This window comes from Pelmatolapia mariae, linkage group LG16_19 (genome assembly GCF_036321145.2).
Source record: "Pelmatolapia mariae isolate MD_Pm_ZW linkage group LG16_19, Pm_UMD_F_2, whole genome shotgun sequence".
In the NCBI taxonomy this organism is placed as follows: Eukaryota; Metazoa; Chordata; class Actinopteri; order Cichliformes; family Cichlidae; genus Pelmatolapia; species Pelmatolapia mariae.
Window position 1 is genome coordinate 12,151,863 of NC_086241.1, and position 23,992 is coordinate 12,175,854.

At 39.4% G+C, this 23,992-nt stretch overlaps 1 protein-coding gene across 1 annotated transcript in view; it reads right to left on the minus strand.

The window, feature by feature from the left end:
- Window positions 1-4,120: 4,120 nt before the first annotated feature.
- The window catches only part of edar (ectodysplasin A receptor), a 40,455-nt gene continuing 20,583 nt past the window's right edge, over window positions 4,121-23,992 (minus strand). Inside the window, exons 4-13 of the mRNA XM_063498774.1 lie at window positions 21,553-21,672; window positions 17,865-18,046; window positions 15,585-15,670; window positions 12,177-12,254; window positions 11,929-12,054; window positions 11,757-11,831; window positions 9,045-9,117; window positions 5,261-5,588; window positions 5,086-5,149; window positions 4,121-4,693 (exon numbers count right to left, since the gene is read on the minus strand). Of these exons, the coding sequence (XP_063354844.1) occupies window positions 4,308-4,693; window positions 5,086-5,149; window positions 5,261-5,588; window positions 9,045-9,117; window positions 11,757-11,831; window positions 11,929-12,054; window positions 12,177-12,254; window positions 15,585-15,670; window positions 17,865-18,046; window positions 21,553-21,672 (1,518 nt within the window). The 3' untranslated portion in view covers window positions 4,121-4,307. The remainder of the gene's footprint in view (window positions 4,694-5,085; window positions 5,150-5,260; window positions 5,589-9,044; window positions 9,118-11,756; window positions 11,832-11,928; window positions 12,055-12,176; window positions 12,255-15,584; window positions 15,671-17,864; window positions 18,047-21,552; window positions 21,673-23,992) is intronic.

Here is a 23,992-nt window from a genome sequence, read left to right on the forward strand (position 1 = left end):
CATCCCTTGTCATATGAAAGTAAGCCATGCCAAGTGCTTTAGATGCAGTAACAGCCCCTAAAGACAAACACACCCCTCCTCACTACTACCCATGTGTACCTACTCTGTGTATGTGTGAGGACTGGAAGGCATATTTAGTGGGAAGGACTATTTGTGGTCAATTTTGAGTATTTGAGACTAGATGAGAGAGAGACCTCAATGCATCCCCGATGCCCCAAAGCAGCATCGGTGTGTTTCCACTGCCAGCCAGAGTTTTGGGGTTTTTTTGTTTTTCAACCAACCTTAAGATCCCATTCCAGCACACACACACACACACACACACTTTATTGTTTGACTGAGGTCTATTCCAATTCTGGCACACACCCACACTAAGCAAAAGCCTGATAACAGAGATGTGTGCAGAGGTGATGACTGCCACTGCAGAGGATAATGCCACGTGGATAGAGAAACGTTCTTGCAGGTATCATCTATACTTAGATCTGTGTTTTTGCAGGTCAGGTTACATTATCTAAATGTTCTCAAACTGGAAGGATGACGCAAAAGCAAAGATCACAAGAGTTTGTATTCTTCATACTTTGGTAAGAACTAGTGATTAAAAGAAATACCTTGTAGTGCGGCATGATAATAAGAAGTAATTATCCCGATAAAGAAAACAGTACTTTGGTTAGCAGTAGAAAGCAAGTGGGAAAGATCAAACATTTGAGGGAGAGATATAATGAGTCGATGAACTCATTGTGTTGTCTTGTCCTAAGGTCTTTTCCCAATAAAATCATCTTTCATTTGTCTAACCGTCTAGTTAATATGTCACATTTAATGACCTTTAATTTAATGTTGAATGAAGTGGAAAATGCTGCGATTAGTGATTTTCCATTTGGTGTTTTCAAGCCATTAACCAACCCCGTCAGTGTCAGCAGTAACGACTGACTAACAGCCATCTGTGATGAAGAACTTTATGGGTTATTTACCACCCTGTATGTCATTCATTTCTGACATGATTCATGACACATATGGTACTCTTTTTATGTATACTCAGTCTGTGTATTGACTGTTGTAGATTATAAAGTAATAATGATAAGTTATAATCCAAACTGAATACTTTATTTGTATTCTCTTACTACTGTGCCACATCTACATAGGTGATATATTAAAAGAAATATCAACGTAAAGTCCCTTAGTAAAGCGTTCTCTCACCCAGCAGATCATCTTCAATGCACCTTTGTATAGATTTTAGAAATTCATTGGAACTTCATGCTCACAAAAGCCATTCCCCTAAAATATATTCTCTCAGTTGGTGTTTTGAAGATGGTTCTAGAGAGAGCTCCCTGGCAGGCTGGTCAAAAAAGTGTTCATGTGAGCTAAGGTCTGGTGACTAAAATTAATACATGGGATATGTGTATCATATAATTTAAGGATAAGCGAAGGAGAACGGATGAATGGATAATTTTCAGCTCCCATCCAGCTGCTCAGTGCCACCTTGTGCCCTGCAGATTGGGGTAATGTCATCCTAAGGAAAAAAAATGGGTAAAGATGATCTCTGTGATGATTTCTCTCCTTTTATACTGAAGAGAGTCTCTAAGCTGCCACAGGCCAAGATGTGGTTTTACACCCCTGGGCAGGCTGCTAGTCTATGAAGGGTCCAACATACCAGGCAAAAGCACAAAATACACATTCATCCAACATATACTGTAATCTCAACTATACTGCGCCCTATAGCTCTGTTATAAATAACCATCTACCTTCAAATCTGGTTTCATTCTCCTGATTTCTGAACGCTGCATAAGGACAAACCAATAAATACACAAACAGATTAAAATACCATGCCATTTCAGCCATACATCTTTATTAAGATATAGTTTATGTACAATAATAAGTTATATATACAGCGACACTTTGGTTCTGTAAAAGAGTTTGTGTGTTTTTACATGCTCTACTATACTGCATGTGCTACTGAGGTAAGTAATTCATGTTTGGCTTCTGCTTGTTATTATGTCAGCATATTACATGTCACACAAAATTTGTCTTAAAACAGGCTGCACTTCAGTCCACTGATTCACTATTTTTTTTTCTTTTTAAAAATCTATCAACAGCATATTACAATTTAAAAAGAATATTTGTGAACTGAAGTGGATTTGATGATGACAGTCAAGCTCTAATAAAGCAGTACATTTAATTGTAAGCTTTAAATCAAGAACAAACAGATTCTGGAGTCAGACTTGATAAGCATAAATGTAAATAAATTTAAAATATTGGAGTCCAGCTCCAGGTTGGCATGTAAAATGGGAACAACGAGCTTTAGGAAAGAAAAAGGTCTGCGCTTATCAGTCATGGCAGATTACGCAGACAAGATCAGGTATCAGATAAAGATCAGCTCCATTCCCGAGAAATGAGATCAAAGCCAGTTTCGGCATTGCTTGGACTTTTGGTTAAGTTTTGAAGCTTAAATTCTGCAGGAAGCAGCAGAGTCAACCTACAGCATGTTAACTGTTAACATCACTTATAATGGACTTCAGAGGATCATTAAAATGCAGGTCTTTAAAAAGGTTCAATCAGATGCTTAACAGACCCACAGTTTATTTACTGTACGTACAGCACCTAAGTGGCCTCAGCTGCTTTCCAGAACTCACACAACTGCATGCTGATCTTGTTTGCTATATTGGTCCCATCGGGGAGAGGCGAGCTATAATCCTGTGTGTGAGCATGACTGAGCTAACCACAAGAGCTGAATAAGACCAGACGTTATAGGACAAAACTGTAGTGCTACCTCCACCGCAACCGACTGCACCATCTCACCGTTGACAGCGCAGCAACCCCGGAGGCATTTAGTCATTCCTCTGGCCTGGCACTGCTCTTTTTAATGCAGTGATTTTATAGCTTTTCCACTGGGCTTTCAGTGGTTAAGTGGCCCTAAATGCTTAATTAGGTGCTGGAAATCACAGGCACTTTACACCCGCTCTGTAAACCACAACACTTCAGCCTATTAGGGGCATGGGGAGCCACACGCCAAATAATTAGGGCTGGCGGCAGCACTAGACCACAGTATTGGGGTATAAGATGGAAGAGGGCGAATTATTGAGGTGGAGGGGGGTCAGAGAATGGGTCATTGCTAAGGAAGTACGTGAAGTAAGAGAGTATGTGAGAGTTGTGTTATAAACTTGTAGGCGGTGGACTGCGGACGCGCGTGCTTAGATGGAGTACAGGCAGCGGAGTAGTGTTCATTCAGTGTATGGGATTAAAGCTGAAACACTGAACACACCACCTAAAACGAGTCCATGTGTTTTTGGGGTTTTCTTTTTTTTTTTGTGAGGTGCTTGGTTGAACTTTTCCATACACAACATCTGCTTGTGATCAGTGTTTCCACATTTACCACACATATGTTAATCAATGAATAAATCCGGTCGGTGTTTTAAAGTAAACAAGAGTGCAGAGTCAACCCAAAACTGATCCTTGAGAATAAAAATATCACAATCCACTGTAGCACACTGTTGTGTGTTTGCTGGTGACTTCACGGTTTAGGGAGAGACGCCGGGGCGTCCACAAACGGCCAGAGTTCGCAAGCAGGTTTACCAAAATGTAAGCCGAGCTGAGCTGAAGGATGTTTTCCACTCAGACACAATGACTGCTCTAATCAGCCGTTTTTCCTGTTTTAAGACATGACTGAGTTATGAATGTTCGCTCATGCTGCGGTCACACCAGATCACTTTCTTTATATTGACACAAACGTCTGGTTATGTCACTGCGGCAAGGCTTTGGTGAGAAACCTAAGTGAGTGAGCCAGTAGGAAGGCATCCTCAGTCTGCCACTTTCCAGTGACTTTCCATTAGCATGCCATTTCATCTTTTCCTGGTGATTTCTTAAAAAAATGTTTAGGAAAAAAAAAGATAGAACAAAAAAAAAGAACTGTGCATCCAGCGCACAGGCTTTCCACATGATTTTTTACTAAAGTGTTGCATTTGTGAAAGTCAAGAATCTATCAAAATGGGAGCTAATTCTGATTCTTATATTCTTGCAAAAGAGAAATTTTTTGAAATGGCAAACTTGAGGTTAATGTGAATCTGAGGCCTTTGATTTTGCTCTCTCTTTCAAACACTTTGAAAGAGAGAAAGTGTATTTCAGACTATTAGCTTTTATACATAAAAGAAAAAAAGGATTATGGACAGTAAAGTCCATCGACATTCTTCATCTAATGGGGTAACGTGTGTATTTAAATGTGCTTTCCTCCTTGTCAGAGCAGTAAATGTCCGTACATACATGTGTACTGTAAGGCAATCAAGTCTCTAAGTCTCTTATGTTTCTGCTTCACTTCGTATTTAAACACTGGCGCAGCGATGGGATGGAGATGGGCAGGGGGAAGGACACACTAACTGGCTGTGAAAACTGCCAATTCCCTGCCGTCCAGCCACTGCTGCCCCCTCGCTACTGCCCAGCACATCTGCACAGAGCGACTCCACGGCATCCAGCCTTTCGATCTGCACCAGGCGAGTCAGGAGGTCGGGGATGCTGTAGCCCGCCGTGCTAACTCTCTCGAAGAGCTGCAGGCCGTCGCTCATGCCGCCGATCTCGTCGCGCTTCAGTCCAAAACTCTCAGCCAGGTGCCTCCACGTCTTCACCACGGCGGCGTCACTGCTGTAGGAGGAGCTCAGCATGCGGCTGGCCTTCTCCAGGCAGTCGAAGGGAAGCTCTGTGGGACTGAGGCCTGGGTAGAGACAAATAAGCTTGTTTCAAAACTTTCATTCAAAGGTTCAGTGGAGCTGTAGATGCCATTAACCCCTTAAAACCTATTTTATCATATCGGTTTTTATGAGTTTTTGAGACTTCTACATAATCAGTGTGATATTTATTTCCTCTCAAATGCCTTATAAATTGCAAAATTCATTTTTAAGTAAGAAATTGCAAAAAATACAGAAAGTACGACACAAAAAACTCATATATAAATTAATATTGAATTAATTTTCGTTATTTAGCTTTATTTTATGGAGTAGAGTTTGAGGGTCACAGGTTGGCACCAGAAAACTGTGAAACCATCCCACATGTTGTTGATGATAAAACTTGTTACAGAGGGTATTTTCCTCTAAGTGACAGATTTACCCTCAGTCGCATTGCAGGCTCTGGCATACAGATCTAGAATCTTTTTCCTCCGACTCTGTAGCATCTGTGAATTAGAAAAAAAAAAACGTTATCCCAAGATGATACTTAACTGAGAATCTGTTCATAATCAGATTTTTTTTCTCCACTATAACCAATAAAGGCCTCGTCTTCCTACCCCTGGGGTTTTATTGTTGTTGTTGATCCCATTCACACTGCTGATGTGGTTGCTGCTTGCGATGCGGTTGACATTGTTCATGTGGTTGGGACTCAGGATGTTAGTCTGACTGGCTGCAATGCCTGGGGTGCCATTGCATACGCGGCCACGGTCCAAGAGCCCCAGGGAGAGCAGGCAGAGGTCGGGTTTGTTGCCTAGGTTGACCAGGCACAGGTTAGGGTCGAGGTTAGTGGTCTCTGCCGAGCCCTGCTTTTCTGTTCCTGCCTCTTCGTCGCTGTCGATGCTGCGGCTCAACAGCTGCTCATTTTCTGAAGATGCATCATTTTCACTGCAAATATAAAGTAAGTATGCATACATAGGTCGATGATACTCATATTTGCAGGTATTTAAAAGTATATGGTATGCAGTCACAAGACCACAGTCAGCAGTCCTCAGTGGATTAGAAGCAGGCACCTCTAAGCTACAGAGGTGTCCACCAACACCTCAATGCCTTAATAATAAACACAAATGCAGTTTGCTTAAGGTGTACAAAGTTTAAAGGGTTAACCCACCTCACTAGTTCCTGGTGAGGATTAGTTATTTCTGTGAACTTCAGAGACAGTGATTGGTGGATTTATTTACCTGCGGGCAGTTCTATTTCTCAATTTCTAGTCTCTATGACTTTTTCTGGCATGCCTTACTTCAGAGGTGAAGGAAAGTTCACTGCCTCACCACCATGCAGCGTTTTTAGCAATCATTGATCATAAAACATTTTTATTTAATAAATGGAAAATCAGCTATTTGTTTTTAATTTTCCCTAAAAAAAAAAAATCACATTTATTCAACTTAATTTCACCTACTCTGCCTCATCCCGCCGAATTGCTCTATAACAAGCTGCTATTCCTTTTATTTACTGACATAATAAATAAGATAAGGTAAATGTACTGAACTGCCCTAGCTGTAGCTAGGTATGCCAAATAAACTGGCGACTGCACGTTTACACTTGAACGCTGCTTTTCACGCATAAAAAGCCACTCTTTTGTTGCAGTCAGAGCAATTCTGCCCTGCCTGCTGTAACACTATTACATTAACATGCAAATGGTGACAGCTAACACCCAAAGAATGACTTTTGTCTTTGCAACCGTAGCAGGAATCAGAGAAGAATGCTGTTTTGTTGCTGATGTTTCTAAGCAGTTCCTGTGATTGACTGAAATAAGCAGGGCATTTTAAAATATGATACTATGTAATATCATTTTAATACCGCTCCTCTCCCTCTTTCTCTCTCTGCTCTGGATTTTCTCGCAAAAGCGCTTTTTTTGACAGAGATGCTTACAGAATGCCATTGTTTCGATGTCCTGGACTCATCTTCTAAACACACACACACACACAACATGGCATTGTTTCCCAGACATCTTACACCCACTCTGGCAGCTAATGCAGTGAGTTAGCACATCCTCTGGCATGCTGCTGTACCACACTATTTATGCTGTGGAGTGTGTGTGTGCATATGTGTGGCTCTTTTATTCTCTAATTTACACCCATCTCAGTATTATCAATCTAAGCGTGCTGACTACGAACACTGTAACATCTGAACACAGTGCTTCATTGTAACTTTGTGTGCAGTACTGTATGCTTTATGCACATTAGCCACCAGCAGCACTGTCCTCACATGCGGAACAAGATGTAGGTGAAAGAGGAAGGTAAGAAAACTGTCGTTCTTTTGTTGTCTGCCAGGACATGCTTTTACCTGGTGGTGGTTTAAGATGAGGCCTGGAATAAATACCCCTATCCCGCTTGACAACTACCCTCTCTGTTTGTCTCTCAGTATTTGCCAGACTTCAGGGCTCATCTGTAGCCCTCACATCCCCCTCCAAACCCACCTCCTTTGCCTTCTCCAAAGCCACATAATGACTTTCTACTAAATTTAAAAAAAAAAAGACAAAGAAAAACCCAAAATGAATGTGTTTTGAACACTACACATATGTGTATGTATATACAGGACAAAACTGCAGTGACTTGTTTTGTGGTCGCTTAATTATGGGCACATTCTGGAATACTGATTAAAGATTCTCTTTGTTGAGTCTACGGCACCAAATACAAATGCAAACACACACATTAGTATACACAAACATATAATGCACATTCAGAGAGTGTCGCCTCTTCATTGGGTACACGTGAAATCTAATGAATCTGCATTTACCATAAGGTAAAAATTTATGAAAGTAAAAAGAAAGCAATTCTACTTTGTGTGGTTAATAAAGTCACAGTGGGTGTGCCTAACAGTGAGTGTACTTATACATTATTACCGATACATTTAGCACAGTTATCCCGAAGTCACCAGCATTCGCACATTTCATCTTTGGATAGTGTTACGCTTGGAAGATAAAAGTATTTTGGTTTGAAGACCACACACAAGTTTATTCGTTTACAATTTAGGAGTAAATGGGTTGGCAGCTATTCTTTCGTACCTTATTATTCCTTTTTTGAACTTATTTTCCTAAATGTGATAATTTTTCTGCTTATGTCCACTGGATATGTTTGGCTTCTATAACCTCTGTATAATAAAATTACAAATGTTGCTGTTTTATAGAAATTTCATACAGTAAACAAAGTCAATAAACAATCAGCAGATCCATTTAAACTCATTTGCCTAATCATTATTGTAATTAATAATGTATTTAAAATACTATCACTGCCAACTTTCTTAGTTTCATGTTGCTAGTACTGGATTGGACCCTCTTCTGCCTTCAGAACCGCTTTAATACTTTGCGGCATAGATTCAACAAGCTGTTTGAAACATTCAGAGACTTCGGCCCATCTTGACAGGCCAGCATGCAGTTGCTGCAAATTTTCAGCTTTTTTCAGTCCGTGATATGAATCTCGTGTTCGACCACATCCCAAGGATGCTCTATTGGATTGAGATCTGGTGACTTTGGAGATGATCTGAGTACAGTGAACTCATTGTCGTGTTCAAAACATAAGTTTGAGACTATTTGTGATTTGTTACCGTTCTTCTAGTGGCCATCAGGATATAGGTACACCATGGTACTTCTGCTGCTATAATTCCTCTGCTTCAAGACTTGACATGTGGATTCACAGATGCTCTTCTGCATACTTTGGTTTTAACAAGTGGTTATTTGAGTTGCCGTTGCCTTCCTCTCAGCTCGAAGCAGTCAGGCGATTTTCCTCTCTGGCATCAAAAACTCATTTTTGGCCAGAGAGATGCCACTCACTGCATATTATTCTTTTTCAGACCATTCTCTGCAAAAATCTAGAGATGCTTGTGTAGGAAAATCCAAGTAGATCAGCAATTTCTGAACTACTCACACTAGTCCATCTAGCATCAACAGCCACGCCACCTTCAAAGTCACTTAAATTACCTTTCTTCCTCATTCTGATGCTCAGTTTGAACATCAACAGGTTGTCTTGACCATGTCTAAATCCCTAAATCCGTTTAGTTGCTGCCATGTGATTGATTGCTTGTACTGTAGCAGACTTTCTATTATAGCCTTGGTTGTAAAGATCTCACTGGATAAAATAAAGTCTTTTGTTTATCGCCTTGATCTAAATCCCTAAAATCATGCACGTGTGTGTGGAACCCTTCATCTTCTGCAGACCCAGTGTAGCTGAGCTCATAACAAGCTGCATGTCAGCTCTTACCGGATCACGCTTTCAGTTTTTTGCTGCCTAAAACTTTAAGCTGCCTGGATTTTTTACCAGCAATCACAGAGAAGCTTTTCATTTTGTCTGAACCTATTTGTGCACTCAGGTTGAAGTAGGCCAGTGAGTCAGACTCTTCTCTCACCTTTTCACCGTCTTCTGAGGAGGAGCTTTCAGTTTGTCGAACTCGTCTTTCTCTGAGAATATCACCACATTGTCTGCAACAACAAGAGAGAGAGCACACAGGATTACTGGTGTTTTCAGACTAATTTAAACCACAAGAGACACACAGAAAACTTCAGTAACCATAAGACATCAAGTGTGCTACAGTACATGGTGTCGAGACACATTATTCACCAAAGAAACCCAAAAATATCATCGACAAAAATTCGTTACGAACACACAAGCGATCCACAAGCCCCAAACTGAAAAGAAAAGCGCACAAATCCAGTTTTGTCAGCTCCGCCGTTTTTTGACTGCATCAAACGAGCAATTTTTAATCCACGCTGGCATCAATTAGAATATAAATATGAACATGGGTTCCTGAGGCTAAAAGCTTTTTTTTCCTAAAACGGAACTGCACTTGGAGTAATACATAAAAATGATTACAGTGGATATTATATTAAATTACACTTACATCATGGACACTGATAGGGATAGACAGCATAATGAGTGAATACCAAAGTGGAACAAGCCCTGTGTGTGTGTGTGTGTGTGTGTGTGTGTGTGTGTGTGTGTGTGTGTGTGTGTGTGTGTGTGTGTGTGTGTGTGTAAGGGTGTGTGTGAAATAAAGCGCCTGTGTCTTTCATCTTGGAGCCTTATTAAGTCAGTGTCTACATGAGTGGCAGATAGCACCGGTAGAGCTCCAAGCAATGGGCTTGTCTCCCAAATACACACACCAGTCATCCAGAGTGCATTCACAGACTCGCACTGACCCAGCCAATTACGATAACCCAAAATTAACTAACAATGCAGACATTTAGCTTTAATGACACTCTAACCACTTTTTTTTTCTTTTTTAACCTATCACGTCTTAAGTTTTAATGTGTCTGTGGCCAGTGATACAGTAACTGTGTGAGTGTGTTCTCATTCACACCACATGTAAGTGGTTAGTCAGCCAGTCTGGGATTGAAATCGAACAGAGCATCATTGTCATGAAAAATGGTGCCTAAAGCAACGTATGGCTTCGGCTCTAGAAGCTTTTGCATTCCACCATGATGTATTCATCACGCTGCACGTCTATCAGCCTACACACACACACACACACACATAAAGTGTAAAAGCACACAGCTGCATTTGAATACATAACGCTCCAAATCGCATGTGTGCACATAAATACAGCACTGACACGCGGAGCCGACACAGTATTAACATTTATACGGGATTCTATTAGATCTGATGAGATGATACAGTTTGTTTGATGACACATGGTCAGCACTGCACTGGTTGCAGGGCAGATTTTAACATGTGTCCTATAATTCACATGTGGAAGCTGCTCCAAACACTCTTCAAATACAAGGAAACACTTTTTTTCTTCTTCAGTATGTAATGGTTGCAGAACAGACTGCAATGTCTAACTTCAATCAAAAAGAAAAATCATTATCAGCTGAGCCCAGAGCGCTTCAATAAAGCTTTGGATAATACATGTGTGGACACCTTGTCCAAAGATAACATTCGGTGTTTGGTTTGACAAAGCCAGTCACTCATTTACCTGAATTAAGGTTTGTAAGGGTTTTTTTCTGCAGGATTTAGTGCTGCCGCGTGGTTTCTATTCATACTTCCGCTGACTGCTGAGCGCATTCGTGTCATCGCAACTATTTTTTGAGTCATCTTACAGTCTTTAAAGCTAAGAGTGGAAAAAATGCTAATTAGAGTTGCTCTTGTTTCTCTAATCATGTACATTTGTGTGTCTTTGTGCTATTTGAAGTGCGCTTTTTAAGTTTGATTTAACTTTATCGAGCATATATTTTGTGGGCTAAGCTTTTGAAAACGTGCAACATGTGACGGGAGTTTATGGAAACATGGTAATGATCAGTTAGTGACTGTCGGCCTGTTTACTTTTACAGATATGAAAACAATGAGAAAGTTAGAGAAGAAAAACAGATGGTCGGCGCATAAACAACCCCTAATGTCCCAAAGTAAATGTATGCTCGTAGTTATTTTGTTTCTACCCTTCAGGACAGGGAACTATCCTCTTGTAATAGATTGTGGAAGAAATATCTTGTGGTATATTAGCTTATAATTTCATCTATATTAACTAAGTACTCTGAATGATGCCGGTAACTGCAGCTACTTTTCTTCTTAAGCACAGCTGACCTTGGTTTTAAGAACAAAAAGAAAAGGGGGGAAAAAAGCACCAACTTTATGTGGCCTTAGAGTGGAAAGCCAAATTTGTGGCACATATGCTTGAAGTGGAGAGTTCCTCACTGGCTTCCTAGTATCCTAGTTATTAAAAACATGTATTGAACACATGTATTGTATTTGTGTTTTTCTGCCTTAAAATGTCAACTTGTTTGACTTGTTTTCAATCCAAGCCATTATCCAATTAAAAAAAAGAAAGAAAGAGAGAGAGCGAGAGAGAATACGCAAGATGGGGTCAAAAGTGTGTCTGCATCTATACACATGGCCAAAAATGTGGAAAATGTTACAATTGTTTATGCAAGTATATTACTCATATTTCCCATAAACATCGCAATGTATAATCAAAACCATTATAAGGGTCATAAGCGGGATACTAGCACACATGTAAACAAATTAATTGTTTTTTACTACCAATTATGAGAGTGGAAAAAAACATCTCAAACAATAATAACAGTGTTTGTGTCATTAATTGTAGAGTGTGCGCAGCCTGTCTCACCAGGGACGTCTTTCTTGTCTTCCTGTTTGTTGGTCTGAGCCTCCACTGCTTTCACAACCTGTCCGGAGCAGCATGCTGCCAAAAAACACACGCGCTCATTATAAATATCACAAAACACAAACATCTACTTTTCAGATGAGATTTTGCGCGCGTGTTTGTTTATTCGTCTCACCCTGGCCATTCGGTTTGGCCTTCAGGATGTAAAACATGATGATGAGAACAATGGCGATGGCCATGATGAAAATGGTCGACATGGCGATAATGAGAGCTGTTGCCAGGTGACCCTGTCCGGGGGAATCTGAAAGATGGAGGCAATGATGTAAAGTTATGTGTTGTGAGAAACGAGAGAGAGAAAGAGAAAGAATGGATGATTGATGGAGACAGAGGATGATATTTCCGTTTGTGTGTATTTGTGTATACCTTTAATTACAGAAGGGAACACAGTTGTGCTACCACTGTGAAATATTGTTTTTTCTTTCGGTTTGTTGGTTTGCATGCCTGGAAAACAAACACAAACACACACAGAGACAGGCTGAGTGTCGTAATTCAGTCTACTTCGTTAACTGTGGCTATAACACACACATTCTCGTTTATGGATAATTTGTAGTTCACGTCCATCGCCACACATTTCAACACACGTAACCCAGAAATCACATTACTTCAAGTATTCAGTGAAAACTAAACAAATTCAATTCATTTTTATTTAGATAAAAACAACAAATCACATTAGTCGCCTAAAGGCACTTTAGACTTTAGGTATATTAGAGTCCTTTCACCATTTGTGGGTTGCTTTTGTTACCTAGTGTATGTCTTCAGGCTTTATGCTAAGTTTAAATAACTTAATTAATAATTTAATATTTAAACTTCCTATTTAAATATTGAGGATCAAGCAAAGAAATGGTGACTGGTGAAGCCTGCATCACCATATTTCTCTATAAATGAGTAAATGTTTCAGATTGCTCCAAAAAGGGAGGTACCCCAGATGCTTCATGGTATGGACATTTGTTATTGGCAAAGTTTGCATCCCATAATTCACTACTGGCAGCGTGTTAGCTTTGGCCTTGCATTTTATTGACCCCAAAAGCAATGCACTGGATCATTCTGCAAACGCTAACATTTCACAAAAGAAAATCATCTGCGCTAGCAGCAGTAAAACTTTATTTCTTTCAGACCTTCTCCCGCTGCAGTAAACAAACTGTTACATTGGGCAGGGTGGACACAAAGCAGTAACTCTCTGTCCAGATTTCCCTGTTTCCTATCTGTCCTGCTCTTTTCGCCTCCTCTCACTGTGACTCTTTCTGGATTATTCATCAACTGCTTTTCCTCTTTCCTAATGGAGCTGTAAACTCCTGGCAGCTCATAAATCAACTCTTTTAATCAGTCTTTCCTTTCACCGAGCTGATATACTATAGATCTTGTTGGCATTTGGCTTGCCACTTCCCATGGTCTCAGAGCCTCATATCAACACACACATACACAAACACAGACACGCGCAGATCGCAGTGCCCTGTGGCTGAAGTTATTAACGTGAGGTATCTGTTTAGACTCTCTGGATAAGGATATGAGCCTGATCTGGAATTCTCTTTAGCGTCTTGTGGTTTAATCTCTTAATCATGTCTCGGAGTCTGAACCCAGGCTAAAAAAAAGATAATTTCGCTGGGCAATCTGACTGCTTAGGTCCCAACAAACTGAGAAGAGCAAAATTACCCAGCAGTGTGTGAGGTGACGCCTCTTACAGCAGGGTTGGCAAAAAAGATTAACATTATGATCTCTGTTGATACTGGAAATACCATCTTTTTATTTTTAGTGCATTTATGCTCACTTGAGAAACGGCACACAGAAATCAAAAGGTGACCGAAGAAATTGAGCAACGTCTACAGACTCATCAGCAGCCTGCCAAAGGGTAGCATCAGCGCAAGCACAAACATGCTAATCATCTTTTTTTTTTTTTTTTTACCCGCCAAAGTTTTAATTATCGCACACACAGAGCGAGGCAGGAGCCAGGGTAATTTACAGATTACATGGCAAGTGTCAGCCTGCCTTCACCTTAAGCAAAGAGAACTCCCAGCTTTCGTATTTACTGTTGGGGGCACATTATTTTTGAAGACCTCATTCAAAGGGATGTAATTAAATTGTGCATGATTTAAAAGATAGAGAAAAATTCATCCAGTCTAACCAACCTAACTCCAGGAAGCCACACTGCATGATCCATGTCAGGTTTGTTAAAGACTTGATTTATTTGCTTTTTAAACTGATTTGGTATTCCAAACATATCTTAGAGTTATGGTTAAAATCTTTAAAGTAGAAGGGCACTTGGAGGCCAATGCCTTGTCTTGAAATATAAAAGAATGATCTGGATCGGCACCAACATTTAATGGGTTCTTCCTTTGGCCTTGCTTCAGCTTCTCTGAGTTTAATCAAACCGAGCCAGTATTTTTTTGCATAATATTGCTGAAAGAGAAGCCACAACATCAAAACTTAGATCCACCTTGGCTGAAGCATAACAAGTAGGATGGTTTAGGAAAAACGCAGTTGGTAACCTTTTTGCAGTCATCCATACAATAAAAAGCTGAGCTACAGGAGTTTATCAATCCCCCTATCTAAAGAAAGGTATTTTCCAGTTTTCAAAATGAGGAGAAATGCAAAATGTTTAAATGAAAACAGTTTAAATTAGATAAAATACTTGCTACATTTGCCATTTCTTTGTAGTATTCACATCACTTTATCTTATCTTATTTGCATTTCTTTACAACATCACTCAATCACTCATTTCCATGCCTGGGAGAGACAATTAGGTTGCTGTTGAAAATCAAGTGCTTATCCTTACACACAGAAACAAGCACAACATACACACACACACTTCACACCCTCTTCTCTGCAGGCCCAGGCTGCTTTTTGGGGTTTCAATCTTTCAAAACACGCTCATTAAATATGACACAATAAAAATAGTTTCCGGCTCAAAGGGGATTTTGAGCAATGATGGGACAATGAATATCGTTTGCTTAGCAGGATGTACCAGCCAGGGTCACAAACGCAGTTCGGATCCTGCTGATGTTCTGATCTGTCACATCTGGATGAACCCACGGGGGGCAAAGCAGAACAGCAAACGTCTTCAGCACTGCTCATCATTAGAAACACACTAGCACTGTTGAAAGTTTGCAAAAAGGAAAACAACCCGCAAGAGACTCTGTGACAATTGTACAATGAAAAAGCAATTAATCTGCTTCCACATCACAACACATCACACATCCACTACACAGCAACTAGGCCTCCAATTCAGGACGGTCAAACAAACAAGAAGATATAACTGCTCAAAATTTATGCGCCGTGTTGCAAGTCTCAAGAAATGTCTGTGATTGCAGCAACAGTTTGCACACACACACTAACACACACACACATATATAGCATATAGTGTCAGGTAAGCAGAATAACCAGTGAGGCAACGATGTTATTGATAAGCAGCCAAACAGCCCTGTGGAGCCAGAGAAGCACTGATCCAAGGAGGGGGGTAGAGTGGGCGTACAACTTCCTTGTATCCATCAGAGAGTCTGGCAGAACTCAACACAACCTCTGACCTTTAATTGTTTCCTTAAATGGAGCACAGGCTTACGGCAGACATCTGCTTTTCCACTGTCATATTGTACTTCCTTTCATTTAGGAAAAAAAACTTTAATGTTTGGTAGCTTTTGTAGTTGTTGTATGCATGGATAGAAAAAGCTGTAACGTAAAAGTCTAAAATTCCAAATTTAGAGTTGGGAGATAACATTTTAAAAAATCGCGAGGAGCAAAAATCGGAGCAAAAATTAAGAAAAAAATAGCTAAACTTACATTCTTTGGTGTTGCGTGGTGCGTTTTGGCAGGAATGGCAAACCATCCAATAGGGCTTTTCTGATCTGTTCCCCAACCTGTAATACCTGGAAAACACAAACTGTCTTTAACAAAGGCAGCAAGAGAAAAACTAAATAGAGAAATCACATAATGTATGAAGCGCAAGACTTTCAGACACATCCGGGTTTCAAGACACTTATAAGTTCAACACGATTCAAAAGTATGTGGAAGCAGCGAAGGTTAAAAGTTTGAATCTGTGAGGGTATGTACATAATTGATGCCTTGAGGGCATGAAGCATGGCTTGGTACAGATATCACTCTGAGTTATGAAGCGTCTGTGGGAGGAAAGGAGAGAGGAAGGTAGTGTATCATTTGTGCTTGAGGGCACAAGTGAAATATCTGAATAAATACACATGATTGCAGATAATTAAGTAATGATTTAATATAGAACACATATATGAGGTCTTCGCTGTGCAGACATATAAGGAGACATCTGATTCGATGTTTGTAATGGACTTTAAATATAACCGTAACAGCAAACTCAGTCCAACAGTTCATGAGAATAAAAAAAACAGCATCTTATTCACTTAGGATGAGCAGTTTTTTTCAATACTTGACAGTCAATAAAGAATTTATTTATTTATTAACAGAATAATAATTATTATACTGGAAAAACACCACAAATTATTAATTTTTTAGCAGGTCTTGTTGGGATTTGGTGCTTTTCAAATTAAATTTGAAAATTAGAAGACAGCAGATCATCATCCAGGCTGATGACAGGATGAGATGATTTCAACATTAGACTCCCTGTGATAGAGTGGGAGGTTTCTTAAAAATCCCCTAATCATGAATTTCCTACCTACTATATTATGTATTGCTATATTGCCCACATGTACCCAAAAAATGTTTCCAATGAAATACGATTGAATAGAAAAAAAAACAAAAAAATAAACGCAAGCAATTTATCGGTGGCGACACAACATGATTGATGATGCAAAGGGCAAATAAGGAAGAGGGAGGAGAGGAAGGTCTGGCAACATTTAAAAGTCCCTTATTGACTTAATATTTATGTGGCATGGGGTTGCAAAGACAACTGCCATGTGCAAATTGAAAAGTGCAAGATTTAGTGTGTATGCATACAAAGCGAGAGGATGTATGAAACCGAATGGAGCACGGCAGCCTATTCACATGCTAAATAATGCATCTGAGTGCGAATCATATTAAAAATGCATGCTGTACAGTAAATCGACGCTTGAGTAGAACATCCATTCAGGACGTAATCAGCCGTGTCTGTTTGCCCAAAGATGAGTTGTCATAAATATCCTTCTTTGGCAGAATTAACTTGCATCCATAGCAAAGTTATCCATCTCTGTAAATTTATCGGGATACAGCAGTATACGGCTGCGATGTGTACAATTAGACCGAATGAGTCATCTGGGAAATGTTGATCTTGCCAACTAAAATAACCACGTCTGTTGTATCTGCCTTGATCAGATTAAGTATCTTGTTAAGAAAAAAAATAAACAAAACAAAAAAATGTCTCTTTAAAAAAGTCATATGCTTATTTCATTTTCATAAGATCTGTACTTTTCTTTTTCAGACTGCACGTGACTACTCTTTTATGTCTCTTGTATGTCAGGCTGCTTTTAAATGTACTTTATGGAATTCTGATCACAGTTAGTGCTACAAAGCACCTGGATCTATTATTTCTTCTTCTTGTGTCTGCATGCAAAGGGCGATTTGTTCGAGTGATGTCATTGGTTTTACACCAGTCAGTGTTCTATAGGTGGCAGTAGTGTGCCAAGAAATGCAGTAATGCATCAGGAAAAGGTAAAAAGAACTTAGAAACTAAGCAGCTAAAACTGGAGGCAAACAAATGCTCGAGTCATTTTTAAATATAACATTGAGCCAGATGTTTTAAGGCTTAAGCACCTGTTTTTCTTATGGGACACGTATTTACAAGGACATATAAGAAGACGCACCAGGAAAAAAGTGACAGTTCACGTGTTATTTGCATGTTTAAAAGGCTATTTTTTATTGACACACTATCTCATTATTATAATGCAAAGTGAATAACAGATGGGTGGAGCTGACCATAAATGACATGGAAATTCTTCGCATGCATTTGTCTTATTTACCATTTAACATTGATTAAGTAACTGAAGCCAATGAAAAACACTGAGTATATTTTATAGTTCAATGATTCTTTGTGTGATCATTTAAAAAGTGTCTTGCATTGTGTGTTAAATGGCTGTTGCCTCTGCTTGTAGTGTGCTTTACCCGGGTAAACAGGGTCCACACTCTGCGTCGCGTTCGGGAGTTCCTGGTATGTGAACAGTTGCACTGTAAAGGGCATGACAGTCTGTGTGACGTTTGCAGATCTCATATTTCCCTCCGGAGTATTTTCCCTTTGGGCACAGCACGCAGGTAAAGCCTTCATCCTTCACACCATGACCGCAGGTCTGCAAAGCACACACAAAGACATTTTTTATAAAGAGACGTTTTCAGTTTTATGATCAATTATTAAATCAAAAAACAAACAAATACAATTTACAGATCGCTGATCACTGACATTCCAACTGTGACGTGGACACACATATTATAAAACAGTGATGTGTTTCTACCTCTGTTCTGAGACAATCTGACATTACTTTTTCAAAAGACAAGGAAAATCTGATTTTCTCGCATATCAGATTTGTGTGTGGCTGGAGAAGCAGGGGCTCGCTGCGCATGCTTTTCAATGACTGGTGTTGTTTAAGATGACTGGTATGTTTTCGAGCATCCATCTCCTCCCATCTCCACATGGTAATTCCTCTCAGTTGGGAGGCCAAACAGGCCACACGCAAACACACACATGTAAAAACACATCAACCTCTTTCTCTTTTTCGCTCCTTTCATCTTTCATTTCCCTCCCACTTTCATCTGTCTATTAAAAAAAGCCTATGCCTCTTAGCTTTAGGCTACAGCAGGCTGACTCTTACAGAAATCTAATATTCTCTCCCTTCTTTTTTTGACGTCCGTGAGTCCCGGTGTGATTGTTTGATATAAAAACGTGCTGGGTTATCAGCAGGATCTTGTTGCTTTGAGTTAAAGCTCTCGTTGGATCATTTATACTCAGGATTACAGTGACTCAAAGCTTCTCCAGAATGATTAAGAACTCGTTCCTTTGAAAAGCAAATTGATGCCTTTTTGAATCTTGCTTATTATAGGAGTTATGGAGGTGAGTGAAACTCAGATAGTTATGCTTGTATTATAATACTTGACCGTGAAGAGAAATAAAGGCGATTACCTCAGACTTGCAGTGCATATTATTCATCAAACGCTGAGGTTACAAGGGACCATAATCACAATACACAATACAAGATGCAATCTGATGTAAAACTTCTGTACTTCTTCACTTCTTCAATGTTTCCTCCCCCACCAACCCTTCTACCAAAATCAGAAATGTAAGGGTGGGCTGTTAACTAGCCTGGAAATCTGCATACAAGATGTGCACTGAAATGGGTCTTCAATATCTCTCTGAACTGTGTGGAGTCTTGCATAGTGTCTGTGTGAGTGTGTGCGGGCATGTACTTTTTGGAGTCCCTGTTTTGAGCAAGAACTTTCTGGTTATACTGTGATTAAGACACACATGTACAAGAAACATGTCAGGGAAACAGAAGAACAAGTGACAGACTGTTCCAGACTGTGGCACCTAAAGGATCAGAGTGCAAAGAGGGCTTTCATGTCACTGATGAAACTACTCGAGGTTTACATTCAAATGGCTGCAATACTCTTTGATTATCAGACTGAGCTTATCATCAGGTGGAGTAAGAGGAGAAAGAACATTTGATTTCACTAGCTGCTTTATAGAAGTATCTGTTAACATGCAGAAACACAAAGCAGGAATGAGGAAAGCACCAGAGGAGAGAACTAAGATAGAAACAAAGGGTTTAGTGCACTGTGATCACTTCCATGCAAATGTGTAATTGTGGGGTTTTTTGTCTGCCTTTGGGGATCATTAAAATACTTGTAGTATTTGATCGTTTCTTGGTTCATGCTTTTTCCGTGATCTTGTTTTTTAAGCTCTTTAAATACAGAATGCACTACAACATCCATCCAGCTGCTGCTAATTTTGCCCGTCCAGCGCTGAGTCTAGAGTGCCGAGCGGTTTTTTGTCTATTTTAATAAGCTGCTGTGGTTAAAAACTGCCACTGAGCAGTCAGAGTGCCGAGGGAACCTGCAGTATTGGGTGGTTTGTCCGTTCATAACATCATGCCTAATTTGAGGTGACTCGCATTCAGCTGGAAAAACAGTGACGCCACATACTTCAGTGCGCCGGTACAAATCAGATCCTGGGGACATTGTCAGTTAAATTAACCGTTGCATCCACGCAACCATTATGAAGCAAGACAGTTTGAACTGTTAGTCTTAATTAACAATACCTAGAGGGTGTTTTAACATTTTATATTCATTTTTTTAGTCGGGTTTATTTCATTTATTTTATTTTCAGCAGGATAAAATATGAGACAAAACAGTGTGCCATGTTTTCTGTTTTTGATAAAAAGGTTCTTCTAAAATTCATTCTGTTTTGTAAAATCCGTATCTATATCAATACAATTTATAACTCTTACTACCATGCAAATTTAGATTTAAATTGCACTTATACAGCACTGTTCTCCTTTATTTGAGCACTCAAAGGCTTTTTTACTACAAGCCACATTCACACACACACACACCTACACAAGTGTTTTTTCTATGTCTAAGAGCTTTTAACTTAACATTTATACATTCAACACTGGGGGCAACTCAGGGCTCAGTGTCTTGCCCAGGGATACTTCCGCTTGCAGACTAGAGGAGCCATGGATCAAATGACCGACATTCCAATCAGTAGATGACCCACAGCTGCTTTAAAGGACATCGACTTTAGATGAGAAGTTGAATTTCTCTTTCTGTTATGTTTTGATCAAATGGTTTAAGCATTATTCATGCAGGTTAATGAGCCCAGAGAATCCAGCTTCTACTGAACAGACACATGTATACGCACAAATATATATATAAAAGTAAATTCTGATAAAGGGTCTGCTCAAAATATTGAATATATGCAGCATATAGATTTCCTGTTTATGCACAAGAATTCTACAAATGTTGAAAAAATATTGCTTTTTTTTGTACCACACAATAATGTAGTTGGTCTCACTACTGCTTGAAGTCGAGGGTGCTACCTGAGCAAAGCATGCAAGAGGCCAAACTTATGACTTATTGGGAATTCTGGATATTTGCCAGCTCTGTTTGGACACGGGTGCCTCACAATGTCTTTGTGCTATCTGCCTAGCCGGGTAAAGACCATACACTGTTCTGCTTTGACTAAGTAGGACACTTGCGTTCCCATAAGCAGCTCCACCAGTAATACCGAGAAAAGTTTAGAGATGTAGAGCATGTGTGAAAACAGCTTGTAATTCATTCTGTTCACCCTTGAGTGCAGCTGTCTCTCTCAAGCGGGTGTGGCACCCCCAGGTGCCCACTGAAGCATTTACCTGCACTTTGTTTGCTTTGGCTGTTGGCAGACTGACTGACGAGGGCTAAATCACTATGTGACTACTGCAAGCCATTCACTGTAATGCATGCCTTCATGTTGAAGTCAATGATAGCAATAAACCATAAAGAAATTGTTCATTTAAATTAAGGCACCCTTCACCGTGCAGCTATGTGTGCGTGCTGTGTATTTGTATATATGCGTATATGTTGGAATGCATGGATTGTGGGTGGTCCAGGCAAAACTGACACCTACATTCAAAAAGTCAGTTTTTTCTTCAGTTTTTGACGGTCTTAGTTTGATGATGATTTGCTACTGCATTTCCTTCACTCGTGCTGTCAGTTGATTCCAACAGTTGATTTCAAAATGTACTCAGGTAGTGTAACAAAGCAAAAAAACTTTTACGAGTTAAATTAACATTTTTTATGTATGAGTGCATGCATGCATTCTCACCATATATGGCTCATGTCCTGGCTGGCACTGAGGGCAGGCCTGGCAGCTGTTACTGGTCTGGTTGAAGAACTCATTCTGTCCACAGATGTTATATTCTGCACTAGCAAACACACAACACACCTGGAGGAAGAGAAAGAGAGTCAGAAAAGGGGAGTCGAGATCAGACAAAATAAGGACAAAACAACATATAATAACTTGTGAAAACAGAAATGACAGATACATACTACTGCTAACAGACTCCCTGTGCAAGACATGTTTGCCACCGGCAAAAAAAAATAAAGGCACTGCTGCTTAATAGATCCAGATCAACGCCTAATCTAACAGATTTATCACAGGGCTAATTTTACTTATTTGCTGATCTATCAGTAGTGGAATTTGTAATTTCCAATAAATCATAATCAGGGTAAAACACTCTTCAACTATGTTACAAGTGTTGACATTGCATAGTTCATCCACAAGAGGGCACTCTGCAAGTTTCCCAATACTAACAGTTGTGTTTGGAAAAACAACAACCAGTTTATTCAAGCAAAAACAGATACAGCTACACTGTTGTAGTTATTTATTTACTAATCATCCAATATATTGCACTATTAGATATTTAAATCACCTAATATTGGTATTGGTATTTGCCCTAAACATCATTTTTTAATTCTTATTATCATAGTTTAAGTTCTGGAAAAGCAGATACTCCAGTTTCTCCAAAGGGCCACAAAGAAATGGCTGATGATATATATAGGGGCTACATCCATCTTTCATTTTATTTATAGAGTCTATAAATAAAATTAAGCGTCCATGAATCAGCATCTTCACTTTAACTGGAAATAAACAAGCAGCAAATAAAACAAACATGCTGACTTCTTTGTCTGCAATAACTCAGATGGAGACCATCGTTAGCTGTCCTCGTGTTAAACAAGAGTTTGCATGATCCCATCAATTGCATGTGTGTGTATTTGTTTGTGGTTGTATTACTCATGTTGTTTAGACATAAATATATCTGCACAGTAACTCATTAATCTCAATTGCTGAAGTGTGAGGTGAAGACCTGGTTTAGACCTTTCAGGTGTAGGTTGGGGTTGCATGAAGGAAAATTGTGGTATTGGTTAAGATTTAGAAATGAACGCAAGTCAGTATAACGTCCTCTAAAATGTGAAAATGTGACGGTGTAGCCTATGTGTCTTTGTGCCGTGTCACTGTGGCTCATTGTAATAAGTAGCAGCTGGTATTTATAGCTTTACCAGCACACTTTGTCCTTTTCCAAACAAACGAACTGACTTTTAAAAATCATTTGCAGTCCAGAAAATGATGGAGTGAAAGTAAATGAGTGCATGACTGTGCATGACTAAGTTTCTCCATCTTCTCTCTATTGTTTAATAACATCTCCCACTCACTGTATTCTCCCTAATAACCATCTCATGTCAGCAGACACAAGGCACCATTTAAATAAATATACATCTACACCACGAGTGTGTTTATGTGTCTAGATATTCAGTATTTGACTGCATATATTATCTCATACCAGATATTTGGTGAGTCAAACCAGATTAATCTATTCCTTAGCTTCGCCTATATATCCTAAGCACCATTGTACAATTTAAATATAGTTTAATACATATTTAATGCAGTCTCTACAGTAAATACTTAAATTACGTCAAGTTTTTGGTTAACAGAGACAGATTTAATTATTATTTTTTAATTATAAGTGTGGATTTTGGTCCCTATGGTATGGCCTTTCTTATACCAGTCCTTCTCAGATGCCAGTATCTCCATTACTTAACACAAACATCCTGCTAGAAAGCAATAGTCTGAATCCTTATCAGAGTTTGGAAAGTTCCTCCAGAATAGCTTGCAAGAGTTCACAGGTTAAGTAGTGCTTCCAATGATGAGTAAACTAAAACTGGTGGATTTAAAATGCTTAGTTTGAAACTGAAATCCTTAGTTTAAGAGATAGTGTGGAGTCACTGAGAGCAATCACTTTCTGCAAGTGACATTTAGATATTGTCTTTCTTTGTGTCTTTATTAATTTAACAGTTGCAACACATGCTAATCGACATCAAGATACCAAAAATATTTAAAGATTTAAACATGCCAGATTTGATCAAAAGTGCTATTTTACATCTGGTTTCCCAGGGCAAGTCGCATAAAAAAAAGAGATTCAGCAAAAACAGATATAAATACCTCATCAGAGAGAAATTAGTTTCAAATGGTCACAGACCTGGTTTCCCATCAGCTTCTTTAAGATGAGCTTTAAATGTGGGATAAGTAGAGCGCTCGTTTATTGTCATTAGTAAGCTGTTCCGATATTTACTTCCCTTTACTAACAGCACAGATTGTCCAACTGCAGTGCGCCTATGAGGTACCAATCTTTTGATTAGTAAAGTGGAACAACTTTGAACTCATTTACAATCTCAAGCTAGTCTGTTGCCACAGACCATATATTGGT